This window comes from Lissotriton helveticus, chromosome 1_2, assembly GCF_964261635.1.
Source record: "Lissotriton helveticus chromosome 1_2, aLisHel1.1, whole genome shotgun sequence".
Lineage (NCBI taxonomy): Eukaryota > Metazoa > Chordata > Amphibia > Caudata > Salamandridae > Lissotriton > Lissotriton helveticus.
The window spans coordinates 61,071,034-61,092,605 of NC_136058.1; the positions used below are offsets into that span (position 1 = coordinate 61,071,034).

General features: G+C 41.3%; 1 protein-coding gene across 1 annotated transcript in view; it reads left to right on the top strand.

Moving 5' to 3' along the window:
• The window catches only part of LRRC40 (leucine rich repeat containing 40), a 440,314-nt gene that overhangs the window by 106,771 nt on the left and 311,971 nt on the right, over positions 1 to 21,572 (top strand). The window contains exon 4 of the mRNA XM_078668782.1: positions 3,394 to 3,523. Within this exon, the coding sequence (XP_078524908.1) occupies positions 3,394 to 3,523 (130 nt within the window). The remainder of the gene's footprint in view (positions 1 to 3,393; positions 3,524 to 21,572) is intronic.

Genomic DNA, 21,572 nt, shown 5'->3' on the forward strand with positions numbered 1-21,572 from the left:
CTCCTTCATGCAGCAGAACTGTTGCATCGCCTCCCCAAGGTCTCAGGAACTGACGCATATCTTTGTTGTCAACATTTCCCATCTCTGCGGCTGATTGGCCCTGTGAATTTTGACACATCTACAGGTACTTTGTGAGAAATGACGCATCCATGGTTTTCTATGGACCAAGTTCTTGGAAACCCTTTTAAAGTCATATTCTTATTACACGTATGTTGGATTTTTCGTTTTGGCCTCTTTAGATAAAGATACTTGATTTTTTCCTAAACTGGTGTGGTGTCCATCTGTGGTATTATCACTGTATTACTGTGTGTTTTGAGTACAAATACTTTACACATTGCCCATGGGATAAGTCTGTGTGCTCGTGCCAAGCTACACAGAGGGTGACTAGGCGTTATCTAAAGTGTATATCCCCCTTAACCTGACTAGAAGCAAGGGTCCTTATTTGGACAAAGAGAACTACCTCCACCAACTAGAGACCCCTATTTCTAATATTGGTGGCAGCGGTGGGATACCCAAATCGGCTTAGAAAGAAGCAGTGCATGCCTAGTAAGTGAGTTTCTTGGAACATAGAACTGCCGGCTGGAATTGTTTAGCATATCGAAGGACTGCAGATCTTTTAATACGATCCAACAGACCATTCACGTTCAATGAGAATATCTTAGCAGGGTGCTATTCTGAGCAGATCCAAATACTTTTGGTCTGGTAGACCCATTGCAGGTGCAAGCACGGCTGGGACAATAGCTGCTTCAATGTGGATAATGCCTACTGGAGAAAGACTAAGAATGTGTGAGGGCTGCATGATCAAACAACTCAAAACAAACATAACATACCCTCCCACCATCTTTCCTCCGCCCCAGAAGAATCTGTCGCCCCCAACCCCTCTCGTAGCAATCTCAAACAAGGCTGCTGCCCAAGAACATCTACACCCCCAAGAGCGCCCCTTATCCTGACTATTGCAGCGTCTGACAACAGCGTTAACGTATTCACATAGCACTCCTATTTAGCGCTGCCTTGGCATCAGGCACAACCGTCGCTCAAACAAAACCACTGCAGCCAAGATTACATGCACCCTCACACTCCGAAACACACAATACCAGAAGTAGTCCAATTGTTCGGGAAGGGCATTACGATTGGCTGCCAGGGCCCTCCTCCTGGGATCTGAAGAGGTCTGGCATGCCCATCTGCATGATGTCCTGAACAGCTTCCTCAGCTCCCTAATCTGCCTGGTCGATTCTGGGTTTTTCCTGGGCAGCTTGTTGGGGGAAGCGGGGGTGAAGAGGAAGAAGTTCTCCTCCCCTCCGACAGAAGGCCGGACCCTCCAAGCCTCCCCGCACATCAAAGCTCTCCTCTCTCCTTTGCCAACACAAGCCTGGGAGTAATCTGGGTAAACAATGATCTTCATGTTCTGGAAGCTGAGTTCCCAGTGTGCCCTAGCCGCCCGGCGTATGGCATCCCTGTCATGGTGGTTAAGGATGCAAGGGGTGGAATAGAGCCCTCAGTAGGGGTCACCGGGCCAGGGACTTATGTGCCTGTTCCACCACAATCCAAATTAATTGGCAGGGACTGCAGCAGTCTTCCAGGAGCCACTCTACGCCAGAGGTCTCCACCCTCTCTGGAAACCCAACAAATAAACAACAATCTAAAGCAGTACCTCACCCGATACCTATCTGACTTTGTGAAGACTTCCTCAGATGCAGCCTACCGTGTTGCCCTGCTGAAGGATTTTGACTTCCAGATGGAAGACTAAGTCCCAAGGTAAAACCTACCTCCAGGACTCCATCGACGTTGCCCTGAATTCGTGCCTAGGTAAATCACACCTAGGCACCGGTCTACTGCGACCAACGACTACCATTAGTGCTTTGCTCTTTTTGGCACTATTTTCACCTAAAAGTTGAAAAATTCCTATCTTCGGTTCCCCATATTGGATTTTTGTTATTTTGGTGTCATTTTATTTATTACATTTTACTCTACTCTAGTTTTCTAATTTGGCGTGGGATTTTTATTGTTTGGTGTTTTGCAGTTATTGCAATTTTGATCCTGCCTAAATACTTTACACAGTGCCCAAAATTAAGCTTGTGTACTCTGTGTTGTAGCTACTAGGGGGTTGAGCTCAGGGTAAATTTGTGACTTTGAGGTTCACCCTGACAAGAGTTGTTAATATTCTTTTAGGTGGGTAAGTACCCACCCCAAATAATCCAGTTTCTTACAATATTTAATCAGATTTTCATGATTAATGTTTCTTTCGTTATTGCCAGTTCGAATACAAAAATTCATCCATGTAAACACATTACTATCACAGAATACAAAAATCAATCAAAATTACAAGCTAACATTCAATTTAAAAAATACATTAAAATGAATCCATTAAATGCATTAACATAATTAGCCAGTTTACTAACCTAATTTGAATTGTCTAGTTCTTATGTGTCATACTAATGAAAGATATTTAGAAGTTCTAAACACAGCACAACACAGTGGTGTGGGGGCATGATGGCATTGTCTTATCCTATTTAAAAGCTGTGCAGCTTAATCCATTTCTGCCTAGTTTGTTGTATGCAATGCAAAAGAAGAGAAACTGTTCCTCAGTTTCATTCTAATTTCAACAATGGGCATATCTTACATTCAGGATCAGACTTCGATCACATGTTCATAAAAGCGGCTAATGGCAAGACCCCATTCTAAACTTTATATACAAGCTTCTCTCTGCGGGGTGTAGTATATAATCCATGTATGCTTCAAATCTGTATTCCCACTTCATCGATCATTTAGGAATCACTCTAGAGTTTTTCTCAACAAACCAGTTCCGGATTTCTGCTTTTATATATCTTAGAATAAATAATTCTAAGTCTTGTTCTGTAGTTCCATGGTCAGTGCTTGGAGCTGTGAGGCACTAGGCTTCAGAGAGATCTACAGAAACTCTGTAGTATGATTCACAACTTAGGTTGGTAAAATTATAGTTCTGGTATGTGGCCTCCAACTGATTCAAGGTCTATCCGGCTAAGGCTGTAACATAACTTCAGAAGACCTACTCCAACTATTGATTTGGTGGTTTGAACGTGCCAGGAGTTAACTCCGACGACAAGCTAATTTAGTCCTGGAAATGTTAGCTGTTATAAAGTTGCTGGGCAAAGATAGCACTTTGTAGAAATGAAATAATCCCCACCTGGATCTGCTTAGAATTAATACATCATACGTACATACAATCTTCTCTTGCATTAGCTGCACAGATCTTTAAGTGTCCTGCGAGAATCGCTGGAAATGGTGGTCGGGCATATCTTTTTCTTTGTTTAAGAATTTATATTGGGCTGCACCTGACAGTAACTTTATATTGTTTCATTATAACTTTACTTGTCATTTTTAACTAATTTGACTTTTAATTTGTGGTTCCTATAGCAATAATATTCTCAAAGAATTACCAGAAGAGATAGGCAAACTTAAACATTTGAAAAGTCTGCTTCTTCAGCATAATCAATTGGAGCAAATTCCTGAAACGATTGGTGAGCTTCACAGCTTGGAGGAACTTGTAAGTACTGTTTGGTTTAAATTTTCTTTTTTGTCTGCTCCTGTCTCTTGTTTGTAAATATTTTACACTCCTAGTTCATGCAAGGGTATTCTGGTAACATATTGTTGACGCTGCTGAATGTTCAATTGAAGCTTAAGGAATTTTCTTATGGAAAGAGGCTCAAATAACAGAATGAAAGTGAACATCATTTCTTTTTGAGAAGTCTGTATTTGGAAGGGGCGTGTTGAGAGCGTGCCTTCCAAATACCTAATCGGCATGGAATGTACTACTGATTTCAGACCGATTTCTGGTTGCAAAACAGTAATACTTTACCACCCGCCTAAAACTGTTGGTAACCCATTCGCAAAGGATAAGGGGACCCCAAGGGCCCACTTCCCCTTTGAGAATGTAAACAATATTTTTTAAGAGCAGTCTACGTTATCACAGACCACTTCCTTCTCTTAAAAAATGAAACTTCAAGATTTCATTTTGAAAGTTTTTTTAAGCATTCCGTTTTCCTTTAAAAGAAACGAGCTGCATTGAAAAGAAAAAAAAATGCTTTATTAAAAAGCAAACACAGACATGGTGTTCTGCTGACCTCAGCAGGACACCATCCCTGTGATGACTGTGATTCCTAATGGGTCGCAAACTGCGACTTAGCTCATTATTATTCATGAGGTAGGTCGATTTGCAACCTACAAGGAATCCCTAAATGAAACTCAATGAGTTTCATCCATTAAGAATACAGATTTCCTAATTGTGATTCAGAGAGAATCTCAAGTAAGAAATTGGTATTCCTAATGTTTGAACACCTGGCCCATAAATGTATTTTCATATAATGCAAACATCTTTACTTGTAAACTAAGGGAAATGCAGTTGTTAAAATTATTAAAATCAGGATTTCCTTATTTGAAATATTGCCTGACATGACTATTCAAGTCAAGGACATTTGTATCGCGCACAAATCACATCCGAGAAGTCTCATGGCGCTTGCAGACGGCTCTGACAAGTGGGTGGAGATGGTTTAATTTACAAAAAGCCAAGTCTTCAGCTTCTTGCGAAAGCGGCTGTGTTCAGGGATAATGCGAAGATGAAGAGGCATTTTATTCCATGAGGCGAGAGCAAGAAAGGAAAAAGCTCGACCGCCATTTCTGGAGGTGTGTATTCTAAGGGGCGTTGTAGCCTCAATGTATTTTACTAGCCTATTGCAGTATTGGGTGTGGATTTTCTTTTAGCTCCATTGTGCTGATATTTTTGTAATTGATATTTGGGACATTATATGTTTGTCCGATGATAATTTGGAAGCTATATTCTGGTGTCATACCATACCCTTTCTTTTTATGTGCTGCAAAATGAGTTTATAGAGAATGTACCCAGGTCCAAAACCAATTTTATTCAGCATTACCATAGCAGCACACTGAGCGTTAAACAGTGTTTCTTAGTTAAATTCACTGCCTCATGCTGATTGCCTCTAGTTTGTACATCTTCAACAAGAAGGAACGAGTATTAAGAACCTAGATAGAGTTTGCAAACATTCAGTTAGAAAGAAATGCTTCATACTTTAGTAGGGATGTTATCCATCCTCTATATAAATACAGAGCCAGTCCTATCTGCACAATTCTGTTTGATGGGTTGAAGCATTCATTTGTTCTGATACCTCCTTTTGTGGTGTATTTAGCTCCTTCTATGTGTTTGAATATTCTCACACAAATTGTGTGTAAACATTAGCCTTTAACATAAATGATCACACATTGTTTTACATTCGTTATGTGCGTTCACTTTTCATGAGTGTTTTAAATCTGTTTGCGCTGAATAGTCCAATTTCTTTTGTGTGCTGTGGTCGCATACTTTCTGCTTCAACACTGCTCAGCAGCTTGAAGCGAAAACAGTATAATTCCTCTGTCGGGATTATAATGTCGGTTTCCGACAGCCATTCCATGTCGGCCTTTCCATCATGGAAAGGTTGTCGGAAAGCGACATTGGGGGCTCCTAGCTGGGCCCCATCCCCCCTGGTCCTCTTTTATTGGGCCTGTGCACTGTGAGGTGCCTGCCACACATTGCAGGGATGTTCAAAGACATCCATTGTTCATTGAAAGCTTCTCCTTCAGGCCTTTTATGCCCACTGCACAAGCTTCCATTGAACAATGGATGTTTGCGACTCCCCTATGGGAGGTCGCATCGTAATACTTAGGTTGGAACTGCTGACCTAAGTTTGGACCGTTTTAGTACGCTACGGTGTCAGATGGACTGAAGTCTGCCTCACATCGTAATAAGGCCCTAAATGTTTTACAGTACAAAGGTATACATGTGATGGTTTGGGGTAGGCGCCTGTGGTAAGGCTCCACATTTCATTCTGCAAGAGTTTTCTATTGAAAGGAAGGTTTTTGTGTGACCCACAAAAGGCGGAGTACATGACAACAAGATACTTTACAGATTTGCGTCACACATTTATAACATATAAATCACAATACATATAAAAAAACTAAATAAGAAAGTTCTAAGACATCATTTTATTTTGATTTAATTTTGCGTGTAGTGGGCAAAACATATTCGTGAACAAACTGACCGCATCAAGTTTATGAAAGAGGTGGTCCAAATGATATCTCTGTGTGGTTGTCAGTAAAGGCTAGCTTATAAAATATGTACACCATAATATATGTAAATATCCAATTCACTATACATTTAAAAACTTCAAAAAAAGTTAAAAAAAGATCTGTAGCATATAATTTCATTTTAAGTGGAAATAACAGGCAGATTCATCTAAACTTCTTGAAAAATTAATTAGGAAAGAGATCTAAACTATCAATCCCTACATTAGTGATGCTAAGCAACACCAAAAGAGATTTGCAAAAAACTGGACTTGAATTATAATTCTTAATATACATCCAAAAAAAACTTCTAAAAAAATTAATGACAAAAATTCAAGTCTAAAACAGATCATTTTTTTTTTTTGTGGAAATATGAAAAGGGCGTACATTATCAGATAAAACATTATCAAAATCGGAAAGTAAAAGTAACATTTCTGTGCACATAATGCTGCAAGACCACAAATAAAAATGTGTGTCTTATGTGCCCCAGTTAGGCCCATATAGTGAAGTGCCTCATTTATTACATTTTGCTATTTTTCACAATAACATTTCTGCAGTGACCTTTTGCTCATATTTGCGTGCACAACAATGTTGGATTCGTTTCTCTGAAACTACTTTGTTTACACATATAGATTCGCACAACATTATCACGATGCCTCGAACATCATGTACAGGGTCCTTCTACGCACTATGTACAAATATCGTTCTATCTTCATCCACGAGGCGACAGGCCTGTCTACATATCCATAACATCAATAATTTATACGCACATCGCAAGGCTGCTTTCTATTATTAATATAGAGCATCCCAAAAGATTATCTCTATCAAAAAAAGAGAGAGAGGGGGGGGGGACCAAGGAGCTTATAAAGGTCCAGTGTCCGTGCTCCTAATATGAATATTTAACCAACAAAGCTGACAAAGTTCCTATGCCAGGATGCAAAAAGTCACCCATGCATTATGGTGCAAAAAGTCACCCATACTTAAAAAATTGGAAGGAAAGGATAGAAAAAAGAAAAAAGGGTTCCAAGGTATAGAGAACCCAAATTTATGAGAGGGAAAAACACTTTATTTCCTCTGTTGCCCTCACACACCCCAAAGAGTGTCATGCTTCATCATCGGGCGTTTGCTCCTCGTAGGGCCGGCGCTGCAATGCCTTACAGGTCCCCCGAAGGGTCACTTTATCGGAGATCTTTTAGAGGAATGCCGGATGGTGCATGCGGGTGTGCGGGGGGTGGGTCAAGAGGAGGGTAATAAAATACGTGCCAGTGTAATAAATTAAAATGAGTGTAAGGGTAAACATGCAGCGGTAAGTTTTAAAAGTATACCCTTAGCAGTCAATACTGCTAAAAATTATTGACCCAAAAGGCCTATTTTGCCTAGGTGTCAATAGTCAAGGTCAACATGTTTCGCGCTTCCGTTGCCCATAGATCGTTAGCGCTTCGTCAGGACCATCAAGTAAAAAATAAATATAAAGTGCACGTGATTTAGTGGGTGTGAAAATTACCCTCTTGTCTCAATCAGGGCGGAGTAGAACCTGTATATTCTTATCATGGTTACAGCTACTAGGTGGAAGCCACTCCTGACTGAAACCTAGGAAATTGAAAATAAAAGAACAAGACAAAGTAATAAGCATGCATCAGTACCAACTTGAGGCCGCTAAATGTACCACTCATGTGTGTACATCAAATACACATAAACAATTAAATAGAAAGGCACACAAGACAGGTGGATCGTAACTGGCCAAAAAGAGGGGGGTGGGGTAAAAGGTGTTTTAGTTTAGGTTATGGCCCCTACCCTACTTAGCATATATATTAGAAAAAGGCGAAAAGGAGTTAAGTGAACCTCAACCTGGTAAGGGACATAACATATGCCCCATAAAACAAAGCAATCCGTCCTGGTTTGTTAACTTAAAACAAGCGTCCAAACTGTAAAATTATAAGTGCTCAAAGAATATGCTCACCAAGCACTGCGTGTAGTAATCCTACATGATCAGAATTATGTACGCCCGCAAGAAACCGGGCTGTGGAAACAATAAACACAGAGACAGTAGCATAGAGGCACATTAGACAATCGTCAGAAATGCTGGGCCCAGTGCTCACAGTGCAGAATATTATATTAATGGAGTACTTACAAAAGAATGCGGGTGCTGCCTCCTTACAACCTACCCAAGTCCACGCTTCTGCCGAAAGGAAACTAACATCGGCAAAACCGCCGGTTTAAATACACAGACCGGGTTAGTTGTGAGGCGGTATCCGTTTCCGGGGGATCCTAGAGAGAAGCATTTGTATGCGCATGTGTGAGCGCCGAAGGTGAACGCGCATGAGCTTAACTCGGGCACACTACTTCCCCGCTCATGCGCAACGGCTCACTACTTAATCAGGGAACGGGATTGTCGCCCGAAATGCCCAGAAAGGTACAGGCAATTCGTAGCATAAAATGATTTACGTTCAATACCCTCCATCGCAACATAATTTACCATCAAGGGGTTATCCTAATGTCATACCTGGACCGCACCTCGTCATATAAGTAATATAGCCTTGTGATACTGCTACCTAATCGTAAACACTCAAATGGCCTCAAGCAATTTCTTAAAATACAAAATGTTATATAGCTATCTTTAGGGGTTATCTATCGCGTGCCTTACGCACATCTACAGTTACGAAAGTGGGGCAATTAACCACTGCATCACCATGGCAATGAAGTCCAGGTATACTGTGGAACCAAGTCCCACTAATGAAGTAATCCTGTCTTGTGTGCCTCATGAAAAAAAGAAAGAAAGGACAGAGTAAAATTAACGGTCCCTCGGCTAAACAGCCGTGCTAAATATATCTATCAAAAAAAAGAGAGGGGGGGGGACCAAGGAGCTTATAAAGGTCCAGTGTCTGTGCTCCTAATATGAATATTTAACCAACAAAGAGGACAAAGTTCCTATGCCAGGGTGCAAAAAGTCACCCATGCATGATGGTGCAAAAAGTCACCCATACTTAAAAAATTGGAAGGAAAGGATAGAAATAAGAAAAAAAAGATTCCAAGGTATAGAGAACCCAAATTCATGAGAGGGAAAAACACTTTATTTCCTCTGTTGCCCTCACACACCCCAAAGAGTGTCATGCTTCATCATCGGGAGTTTGCTCCTCGTAGGGCAGGCGCTGCAATTCCCTACGGGTCCCCCGAAGGGTCAATTTATCGGAGATCTTATAGAGGAATGCCGGATGGTGCATGCGGGTGTGTGGGGGGTGGGTCAAGAGGAGGGTAATAAAAATACGTGCCAGTGTAATAAATTAAAATGAGTGTAAGGGTAAACATGCAGCGGTAAGTTTTAAAAGTATACCCTTAGCAGTCAATACTGCTAAAAATTATTGACCCAAAAGGCTTATTTTGCCTAGGTGTCAATAGTCAAGGGCAACCTGTTTCGTGCTTCCATTGCCCATAGATCGTTAGCGCTTCGTCAGGACCATCAAGTAAAAAATATATATAAAGTGCACGTGATTTAGTGGGTGTGAAAATTACCCTCTTGTCTCAATCAGGGCGGAGTAGAACCTGTATATTCTTATCATGGTTACAGCTACTAGGTGGAAGCCACTCCTGACTGAAGCCTAGGAAATTGAAAATAAAAGAACAAGACAAAGTAATAAGCAAGCATCAGTATCAACTTGAGGCCGCTAAATGTACCACTCATGTGTGTACATCAAATACACATAAACAATTAAATAGAAAGGCACACAAGAGAGGTGGATCGTAACTGGTCAAAAAGAGGGGGGGTGGGGTAAAATGTGTTTTAGTTTAGGTTATGGCCCCTACCCTACATAGCATATATATTAGAAAAAGGCGAAAAGGAGTTAAGTGAACCTCAACCTGGTAAGGGACATAATATATCCTCTTTGTCCTCTTTGTTGGTTAAACATCCCAAAAGATTAGCAGAGGAGGCACTTGAGCTGACACCGAGGTCCCTGCATTCTGAGACTTCACAATGCAGCGTTCTGACAGCTCTGTGAGGGGGGGGTGTCTACTTTGTTACCAAGACACAGCTCCTACATTCTATCCTGCCAGGTAATGTGGTTGGATCATCCCACGGGGGGATTCTTGGTTTCACACCTACCCACTCTCTATCTACACTCCTGAGTAGGGTTTGCATAGTAGCAGTACGCCTGATTACTGCCTTATATCATATGCTTGCATATATTCCTATAGCACCATGGTGGAACTGTATGTACTATTTACTCTTTTCGTGCTTGTAATCACTTTTATCTGCTTCTGTCTACTGATTATCGCAGTACATGTATTCTATGTAAGATTAATGTTGGTTAAATATATTGAAAACGCCCCACTGTGTATTCTCTGTATATTTCTCTGAGCACAAGTGACTGAGTGACTGAGCGAGAGCTTCTGATCTGTTATCACGATCCCTGAGGAGGTCAGGGTTGGCATGTTCTGTAGTTGCCAGAAACCATAAGCTCCCTAGTAGGGTTTGGGTGGGGGGCTTACGGTGGCACTGTGAGCTAGCTGGTCTGTAGGCCAACATTTTCTACGTGGGTGCACAGAATCAGTCCAGGCACCTCGCCCAAAGTTTGTTGTCTAAACTACATGACAGTCTAGAATACCCTCTTTTACAACTTACATATGTCGTTTTCTTCTTTTTACTTTTTCCTTGCACCCGTAATAATTATTTTGGGGACCCAGTTCAATCTCGTAAAGAAAGATTACTCTGTGTACCCTGTGGTCAAAGTTCCATTCCAAATATGGTTGCACACATTTTTCTCTGAGTAGAAGTAATAGGTGAGAACTCTTTACAGTTACTAGAAACTATTTCCATTTGCCTACAAAGTAAAAGGTGAGAGTTCTTGAGAAACCATTTTTAACCTGCTCTCATCATATTTATAAATATTTCCTTCTCCAGTTTAAACAAGGCAAATAATAAACTTTTGCTAAGTGTAAGAGAAAAGCCATTTTCTTTCATAATCTCACTAGCTAACAATTTCCTCAAGAAATTCTGTTCAAACAGCACCAGGCATAGTCCCTCAACGTAATAATTCTGCCATGCCCAATATATGAGCACTGGATAGTCCAAGTTCTAACCTAATAGCGCATTCTGGTGCAGATATATTTAGAGAACACAACTTTTTGAGGATTTTCCCTTCCACTAAATCCACAAAAGCCCAGTTCTTAATACCAGTTGTCTCAACCTTGAATAGGGGGGATTTTCATTCTGTTAAGCATTAAGAGATATGTAAAATGTCAACAACCATGTGCTTTATAATGCTTCATAACCCATTCACATAATTCATCGCTCTATACGTAATATTGGCAATGTGTGCTTTATCATCTAATGAAGAGCTAAGATCTGCTCCTAATAGGTATACTCTTTCACTGCTTCCAGTGGTTCCCTCCCCACGAACCACTTAAAACTTGTTCTTTTCCACTTATTTCTACCCATAAACTTTTACTTTCCACTGTATTAATTTTCAAAAAATGACTGCCAGAAAACCTCTGTGTAACCCTATCAGTGTCCGGTCGAAAATCACTACATCGTTGGCGTGAAGCAAACATGGTCATTTTTTTCTGCCAACTATAGGAGGGGCACCAGTGGTGGCTGGTGACTTTTAAAAGTGGTGAGGCGTAAAATTGTCGTACTGCAGTACGGCGAGCAAGCGAGCGAGCTCGAACAACCCGAGAAAAATTTTGACATCATTCACCGCAAGGCCAATTTAAACAGTTTGTAGCAAATTGCTTGCTTAGTGTTTGTTTCTTACGTCTTTTTTTATTGCACCATTGTCTTTTTTTATTGCACCAACTCAACGCTTTCTTGTCCCAGAGGACGCGTGGGGACTTTTGTGGGGACGAGGGTTTCAAGGTAATGAACACGGTACCCCATCCCACCCCCTCTATTCGTACATAAAAAGGATACTGAAAGGTGTCTTCACTTTCATGAACTTGTGCAGCCTTGTTCCTGGGGAGGGGGGGTGGGTGGGGGAGATTTAAATATTTTAAAAAAAAACTTACCTAAGTCACCGCCGGTCCGGGTCCTCGCCACCTCTGCTCACCGACCCCTTGGCGCCTCACGTCACGCACGAATGGGGACTGGCAGCCCCTCACAGCCAATCCTGGCGCTTGGGGCACAGGTTTCTCTTCGCCCGGAGCACGCCCATTAGGAGCCCAATGGGCTCCTAATGGGCATGCTCAAAAAAGTGCAAACGCAAGTGCGCATGAGTGGGCACGGGTAAAAAAATTCACCCTCCGTCCCTACTCATGCGCACTTGTGTTGCTTGCCTTGGTGACATGAAATCCTCATGTCAGTCAACATGACGCCTCCCCGCCCACCCCTTCAGACTCTGAAGGGGGTGGGCGATGTGATATCATGCTGACTGGTTAAACAAAACCATTTAAAATAGGGTCCAAGGGATATATATTTTAAAGACCCACACCTGATTTTATCCCCAGCACCAACTGAATGTATAACACACGAAACACAGGGGGTCTAACAGCCAAATTGAGAGGCTACACTGTCGATACTGAGTCAACAAGATCTCAAAATATCTTTATCGCACACACATAACGTATTAATAAGGATAAGGAAAGAAAAAGGCTAACACTACATGCATAGAGGAGACCGGTACATCATCGATTATTCGTAAAATGGCTGATTAATCCACAACAGATTGTAAAGGGTTTCCATCAAATTAGACTCAATGATCAGTCCTATCATTTGGCCAAACCCATGTGCAAATGAGGCTGGTCCCCTGATCAGTGGGACACTCAGCTCCGCACCTTATTGTTGTATCAGGATTTGGTCCACCAAATACACAAACCGTCCATGATGACTGATCTTTTGATGGTAAAGTAAGAAGAAATAGTGCAACGAACAAGAAAGTGATTTAAAATAGGATGGAATGTCCTCCTTCTAAATACTTTATTCTGCGGACTGGACACGCCTCCTAATTAAAAAATAGAACAGTGCAAGAGAAGACAGTGACAATTATCTGTCTACATAAGGGCCAACATGTTTCTGCCTAACGGGTATTTAATCCCTTGGCAATCGTCAGGGCCTCTGCTCGTATAATAGTTGCACTCCTAATAGTGAAGTATAGAATTCACCACCATCACCAAAACAAATTGTAGTAAAACTGGTTAGAAACGGTACAACCTGTAACAACCATGGACATTAACCCTCCGATTCACAATGGTTACTGTGAATTCTGTGAAGGAAAACGTTATATCATTAGTACTGTATTCGATGCATCAGTCTCATGTGCATAGTGTGTCACCAAGCCAACCAATAATGTGTGTCAGAAAATTAATTTTTATGCTTACCCTTTGTGGTAGGGCAATAGACCTCACCTCACCTGGACACTGCTCAGGTACTAAGAGGCCCGCACTACAAAGATATAGGGAAAACAAAAGAATGTGGCAAAGTACTGTAAAGAAATTTTTCCGCTTTACACCCTGCCTATAATCATTCCTATAACCAAATGCCCTATATCTAGAGGCAAAACATGTGAGGTAGGTAAACACCCCAAACTCAGTGTACCAAGCCTGAAAATGACCCAGAAACTCGACTAAGACACCATACTTTTAGGAAGATTAAAACTCCTTTGTATGCTTATTCAGGAATTTTACAACATTCTGATCTTCAAAACCTGTGATTTGCTAAAGTTTACAACATAGTATAGCTAAAAGTATTCTGTGGTAGCTGCTCACCTTTCCGTCGGTACCTCAAGCTCCCATCTGAGTCTTGGGGGAGGCACCGATCTGTAGGAGATGCTAGTATAAGTAGTCTAGTGAGGGTTTGTTAGTGAAGTATCCCTCCACCTTTAAGATGTATACTAGATAGTGGCTATCTTATCATGTGTCCCTTCAATTGGTATATATTAGTGGCAAGGACACTATTATCAAACATTTATTGTGAAGTAAGCCTTATTGGTCTTTATTTTCATAAGAAAACTAAGCGCACTACTTTGCGCTCGAAATCTCGCGAGATCTCGCAAGAGGACGTGCTCAGAACTACCATATGATGTCATATCGGCCATCTTTGTAGTTCCTAACACTATAATCTGGTAATCATTAGACCACGATTATTCCTCACGTGCATATGATGTTAGAATGCCCCCAGTGTTGTGAGTCACTGCCTATTTATCTACAAAGTAAGCCTAGTTGAGCTTGTTTTCTTAGGAACAAGAGCGCACTACTTAGTGCTCAAAATCGGGCGGGAAGATGCGCTCAGAACTACCCGATGACATATCGGCCATCTTTGTAGTTCTGAAGGCTCCAACCTGTATATCATAGAATCACGATTGACCATATGTTGTTTTTGAAAAAAGTACCAGTCATTGGGCAATTACAGCTGCCCAATGATGTCATTTCGGACATCTTTGTAGTGCGATGACTGCAACCTATTGGTCCGTGATATTCCAATGTTGTTTTTGGGAACGCAAGTGCTCTAAGTAGTATGCCATGAGTGGCCTCAGAGTATATTCAATGGGCATAACTATGCAGATGCTCCAAAATCTTACAATGTGGGAACCATCCTAATGATTGTGCATAGCTATATGTCACCCTCCAGTGTATGTCAGAAAACTCCCATAATCAAACCTATTTGTGATATTATGAGAAGAGTGTGAGCAAAGTAATTCAGGCATGAATCAATATGTACAACATGTTTATATAGACACACCCTATTACAGTCAGTATATCCCAGTTATTGCTCACTATGTGACTGGGTATATATGGCTTCTCCAGGACAGTCCATTGGAAGTCCGTTTCTAGATGTGCACGCTCCAGGAAATGTCTCGTAAGTTTAGTGTTGTTTTTCTTACAACAAAAAGAACTCTTGTGTTCCAACATCCTGGTGCGGACTTTGCGGGTCGTCATACCCACATATCGTGTGGAGCAAGGACATGTCAGCATATAAATCTATCTCCTTCGTGGGAGGGCAGACCAAACACACGAAGGAGATAGATATAGGCACCACGAGACCTTGGTTGCAGAGTAACTATAGTAATTGCAATAGTACCAATCTGATTTATATACTGTCCTGGAGAAGCCATATATACCCAGTCACATAAGTGATGTGTCTGGTTACCTTTTTAGAAAAGAGCAAAAATGGATTTATAAACTTCGGACTGATACAGGAGGATTAAATGATGATATTCCTTGGACCTCCCTGTAGCCTTGGCACTAGTGAGCAATAACTGGGATATACTGACTGTAATAGGGTGTGTCTATATAAACATGTTGTACATATTGATTCATGCCTGAATTACTTTGCTCACACTCTTCTCATAATATCACAAATAGGTTTGATTATGGGAGTTTTCTGACATACACTGGAGGGTGACATATAGCTATGCACAATCATTAGGATGGTTCCCACATTGTAAGATTTTGGAGCATCTGCATAGTTATGCCCATTGAATATACTCTGAGGCCACTCATGGCATACTACTTAGAGCACTTGCGTTCCCAAAAACAACATTGGAATATCACGGACCAATAGGTTGCAGTCATCGCACTACAAAGATGTCCGAAATGACATCATTGGGCAGCTGTGATTGCCCAATGACTGGTACTTTTTTCAAAAACAACATATGGTCAATCGTGATTCTATGATATACAGGTTGGAGCCTTCAGAACTACAAAGATGGCCGATATGATGTCATCGGGTAGTTCTGAGCGCATCTTCCCGCCCGATTTTGAGCGCTAAGTAGTGCGCTCTTGTTCCTAAGAAAACAAGCTCAACTAGGCTTACTTTGTAGATAAATAGGCAGTGACTCACAACACTGGGGGCATTCTAACATCATATGCACGTGAGGAATAATCGTGGTCTAATGATTACCAGATTATAGTGTTAGGAACTACAAAGATGGCCGATATGACATCATATGGTAGTTCTGAGCACGTCCTCTCGCGAGATCTCGCGAGATTTCGAGCGCAAAGTAGTGCGCTTAGTTTTCTTATGAAAATAAAGACCAATAAGGCTTACTTCACAATAAATGTTTGATAATAGTGTCCTTGCCACTAATATATACCAATTGAAGGGACACATGATAAGATAGCCACTATCTAGTATACATCTTAAAGGTGGAGGGATACTTCACTAACAAACCCTCACTAGACTACTTATACTAGCATCTCCTACAGATCGGTGCCTCCCCCAAGTCTCAGATGGGAGCTTGAGGTACCGACGGAAAGGTGAGCAGCTACCACAGAATACTTTTAGCTATACTATGTTGTAAACTTTAGCAAATCACAGGTTTTGAAGATCAGAATGTTGTAAAATTCCTGAATAAGCATACAAAGGAGTTTTAATCTTCCTAAAAGTTTGATGTCTTAGTCGAGTTTCTGGGTCATTTTCAGGCTTGGTACACTGAGTTTGGGGTGTTTACCTACCTCACATGTTTTGCCTCTAGATATAGGGCATTTGGTTATAGGAATGATTATAGGCAGGGTGTAAAGCGGAAAAATTTCTTTACAGTACTTTGCCACATTCTTTTGTTTTCCCTATATCTTTGTAGTGCGGGGCCTCCTAGTACCTGAGCAGTGTCCAGGTGAGGTGAGGTGAGGTCTATTGCCCTACCACAAAGGGTAAGCATAAAAATTAATTTTCTGACACACATTATTGGTTGGCTTGGTGACACACTATGCACATGAGACTGATGCATCGAATACAGTACTAATGATATAACGTTTTCCTTCACAGAATTCACAGTAACCATTGTGAATCGGAGGGTTAATGTCCATGGTTGTTACAGGTTGTACCGTTTCTAACCAGTTTTACTACAATTTGTTTTGGTGATGGTGGTGAATTTTATACTTCACTATTAGGAGTGCAACTATTATACGAGCAGAGGCCCTGACGAATGCCAAGGGATTAAATACCCGTTAGGCAGAAACATGTTGGCCCTTATGTAGACAGATAATTGTCACTGTCTTCTCTTGCACTGTTCTATTTTTTAATTAGGAGGCGTGTCCAGTCCGCAGAATCAAGTATTTAGAAGGAGGACATTCCATCCTATTTTAAATCACTTTCTTGTTCGTTGCACTATTCCTTCTTACTTTACCATCAAAAGATCAGTCATCATGGACGGTTTGTGTATTTGGTGGACTAAATCCTGATACAACAATAAGGTGCGGAGCGGAGTGTCCCACTGATCAGGGGACCAGCCTCATTTGCACATGGGTTTGGCCAAATGATAGGACTGATCATTGAGTCTAATTTGATGGAAACCCTTTACAATCTGTTGTGGATTAATCAGCCATTTTACGAATAATCGATGATGTACCGGTCTCGTCTATGCATGTAGTGTTAGCCTTTTTCTTTCCTTATCCTTATTAATACGTTATGTGTGTGCGATAAAGATATTTTGAGATCTTGTTGACTCAGTATCGACAGTGTAGCCTCTCAATTTGGCTGTTAGACCCCCTGTGTTTCGTGTGTTATACATGTCATGCTGACTGACATGATTGGAAAGTCAGTTCTCCCGAGTCCCGCCTGCCTTGGCTTCTTACTTTGAACTTAAGTAAACTGAACTGATTCAGTTTACTTAACGCCGAGGGAGCTGCGGGCGGGGGGGCTACGCCCCCACGCCCCAATGGACGCACCGCGCCTGAGGGGCACTTGCTGAATTAGATAACTCGACTGGTAAATCATAAATATAAAGCAAAAACACTAGAAGAGCCAATAGGCAACCCTTTTTTAAACTATCAATTGAATATATTTTTGGAGGAGCTCCTTTTGCTCCTCCAGAAGCATGTGGCACCAGGTCGAAGAATACAGTTCCATTATTGAACACAAAATGGGAGGCGGAATTCCTAATGCAATGAGTTTCTTCCACAGTGTGGATCGATTTTACTTGATCAAAAGTAGCAGCAAAGTCTGTAAAAGCTGCACACGCAGATACTGACTTATAATTACAACGTACTTTAACTATATTACTTGCATAGTTGCAACGTTGTCAAGTGTTGAGAATTTTTTCTAAAGCTCGCTTGATGTAAAGGCATGTTCGCTCTTTCTATTGCCCTTCCTTGAAGATGTTCTAGTATACTGCTAGCAAAGAGTTTTCCTACTGCATCAAATAATGCTATTTGTCTGTAATTCGATGGTGAGAGTTTATCTCCTTTTTTAGGTCGAGCATTCGAGACCTCTAGTATATACTTTAGCATATATACTTTAGTATATACTTATATGTGTATGTACCTTGTGGGCTTTGGAGATCCAACCCTAGGACTTGTCCGCTTCCGCATAAGGCCTTTTGTTTCTGTTCAACTGCCTCTATTTAACTGTCTTTATAGAACACGACCAGCAGAGGTCAGTAAAATACCAGAATTGCTTTCTGCTGAGGGACTTTCTCTTTTTAATTTTTCTGACAACTGCCTCTATTTAACTTTCTTGATAGAAAACGACCAGCAGAGCTTAGTAAAATACCAGAATCATTTTAGCATTCTCTAGGTTCCAGTCCATAGAAATTGTCTTCCACGAGCGCCCGTAGACAATAATATATTTTTAAAATCTTGTATTTTCACTGATATGACCACCGAAGGCCCTGATTTTTTAATAAACACAGAGCTTTGACCTATACCATTTCTGGCTGAAAGGCAAGAATTCTCTCCATGTGTTCCCATACCTGGCATGTCACACAGTTTGGTGCTTACTTTCCCTCCATGTTAAAGAACAGTAGATGTTTCGGCACCCAGGCTAATGTGCTGCTCATCTAAATACATATAAGGTCCCAATGGTGAGACCGATTGCATTGCAAATGCTTGTTATATAAGGGTATTATAATACTTCTGGCCCAAGGTGGAGGGGTAGATCCACTAGTGTAACACAATTTTAAAGACTGGCCAAAAAGATAGACTATTACTGGGTGTCTCTCTTTGTAACAGTTATTAGTATTTCATCGGGCCCATGGCAGCAGAGGATCTTGCTTTAAGAAAATAGCTTTTTATCTTTGTTGCCATTGATGCACCATAGTCCTGCATTGGCCCTAGAATATTAGCTTATTTGACGAGTGAACCATAATTATTATAAATATTTGCAACATACAGCCCGTAGATTTATTCAATCCCTTAATTTACACTAATGTTCACTAGAAGGGCATCTTGTCTATTTCCTGATGCTTCTGCGATTTCTAGAATCTGCTGCTGTTCTTTGATTTCACAGCCTTTCGCAATGCTATCCACTTATGATCTGCAATTAGTTTCTTACTCATTGCTTTCTGTCTACTTTTTTTCCCTTTTTTTTTTCTTCAAGCAATTGATCATGTTTCCCTTTCCTTGGATTAAAATGTAAATTGACACCAAAGTAAACTATTACATTTCCTTGACACATACACATCTATATTGGGGTCATTTTTCTTCTTGGACCTTAATTTATCTACCTTCATTTAATTTTTTCCTACCATCCTATTCATAAATGTTGGAAATTGGGTTACTGGTTGAGGGGGGTAACACCCTACTCGAGCATCACCCACAATCTCGGTCAGGGTGAAACACAAGCAAGCCACAAATTAACCTGTGTTTAACCCTCTGGTAGCTTGACACAAAGCAGACGGGCTTAACTTGGAGGCAATGTGTAAGGTATTTATGCAGCACTTCAAACAGTAATAAAGTGAAAACACAACACATGAAAAATCCCACACCAATTAGTAAAAAATATAGTAAAAATTAAAAAAGTATTTGAACTTAAACAACACATTCCAATCAGAATAACCAAAGGTATGCAATTTTGAAGATTTAAGAAAAAATGGTGCATAGAAGCACAAAGCGCCAACTGTGGTTACCTGGCCATGCCAGGCCGGGACAAAGTCACAAGTTCAGGCTAACTGCGATGGAGCGTGGGCCGGCTACAGGGACCCAGTTAAGCCTGCTGAACAAGAGTACCTTAAATCCTAGTTGCGAAGCATTGTGGGGTCCTGCGTCAAGGATGCTTCGCCCTGCAGTGAGTCCCAAGAGCTTTGTCAACAAAACTGTGATGGGGATGCATCGCGCAGTGGCGGTTGTGGCAGCCTTGTGTGGAGATGCGTTGCGCTACAAAGCCTGTGGTGTTCTGTGGCTACAGAACAGGAGGTCAGCCAATTGATGCTTGGAGATTCTTCTGGAAGTCCTGGGACACACAGGCTTGCTGGAGTCAGCAAAGCAGCCTTGGGCAGCAGGGCAGTCTTCACACAGCAGGGCAGTCCTTCTTCTTGCAGGGTCCCCACGTCCAGTAGTGATCTGAAGAGTTGGGTCTAAGTATCCAATATCTATATCTGGTGGTTGCCCACTTTGAAGTAGGAGAAGGTTCTGGAGGTTTTTACTACCCCACCCCCCCACCTCTCCCCCCAAGGTGTCTCGAATTTCCTGCCTCCGTGCCCTGGCCCCAGATTGTTTGGTGTCACAAACGATCAGTGTCCAACCCTTTGTGATGTGATAGTGTGATTGGTGAGCCCCCATTCCCCTCAAAATCAGAGATGCTCCGTTCTGCCACCATCTATTCCCCTTTATCTTACTGTCCGTGACCAATACACAAAGACCAGCTGCCAGCTACATTTAGTCATGTGAACCAGGTTACAGGCTGCAGGCACCAAATGGTTAGGACAAGAAAATGGCAACTTTCTAAAAGTAAAAAACAAGAAATGTAAGAATGCACTCTTTCCCTTAAATGTATTCTTGCATAATAATAGAGCAAAACATCTTATTGCGTGCGAGCAGATTCTGTGAATTGTTCCCAATCACAGTTTGATACTGAAGTATGAAGAAGAGGTGCGTGACACTGCGCACCCATCCGTCGCACAGCAGAATTCAGGAATTAATCCTCATGATCATTCATTCTTAATGAGTAGTCTCATTTTATTCAAAAGTAAACCAATGATGTTATTCATGCTTCATTCCAAAATTCGTGTTTTATGATCACTCCAGAGACAGCATCGTTCCACATTTATGTTTTATTTGACATTTTCAAATGCCTCCTGTCGCCGCCTGTTGTGGGTGGGTTAATTTGTATTTGTCCAGTCAATTCATTTATTCATTCATTCATGCATCTTGTAGTGGGGAACTGCGTCTTTAGTTTTGAAATACAACTTTAAAGTCTTGGAGCTCTGAAAGGGGAGGTCACTGGGTCGGAGGCTACCTTTAACTGATCGTACACGCGTGAGCGAGTCTATACCTAGAAAGACCTGCTAAGTAGAAACATTACAGGCTTGAGACAGCAGTGAGCGAACGCGCATGAAGTGAGAAGACAGATGATTATGGCTTCTAAGGTAATTTACCAAGGGTTTTGTTTAATGTTAGTTGGGAATGTCAACTTTAATAACTAAAGGGGCCAGTATTTCAAAAGTATTCGGGGAATATTGTTGGAGGTTGCGGGGGCGTTGCACGTCCGTTTGCTTATGAGTTTTCTTCATAAGTTTGGTTTGACTGGCAAAGATGTAGTGGGTTATGTTATTTTCAAAACAGGGTGGGTGATGGCATTGTTAGGAGGGTTATTATTGTTTTCTAGTACTGTGGTTTTT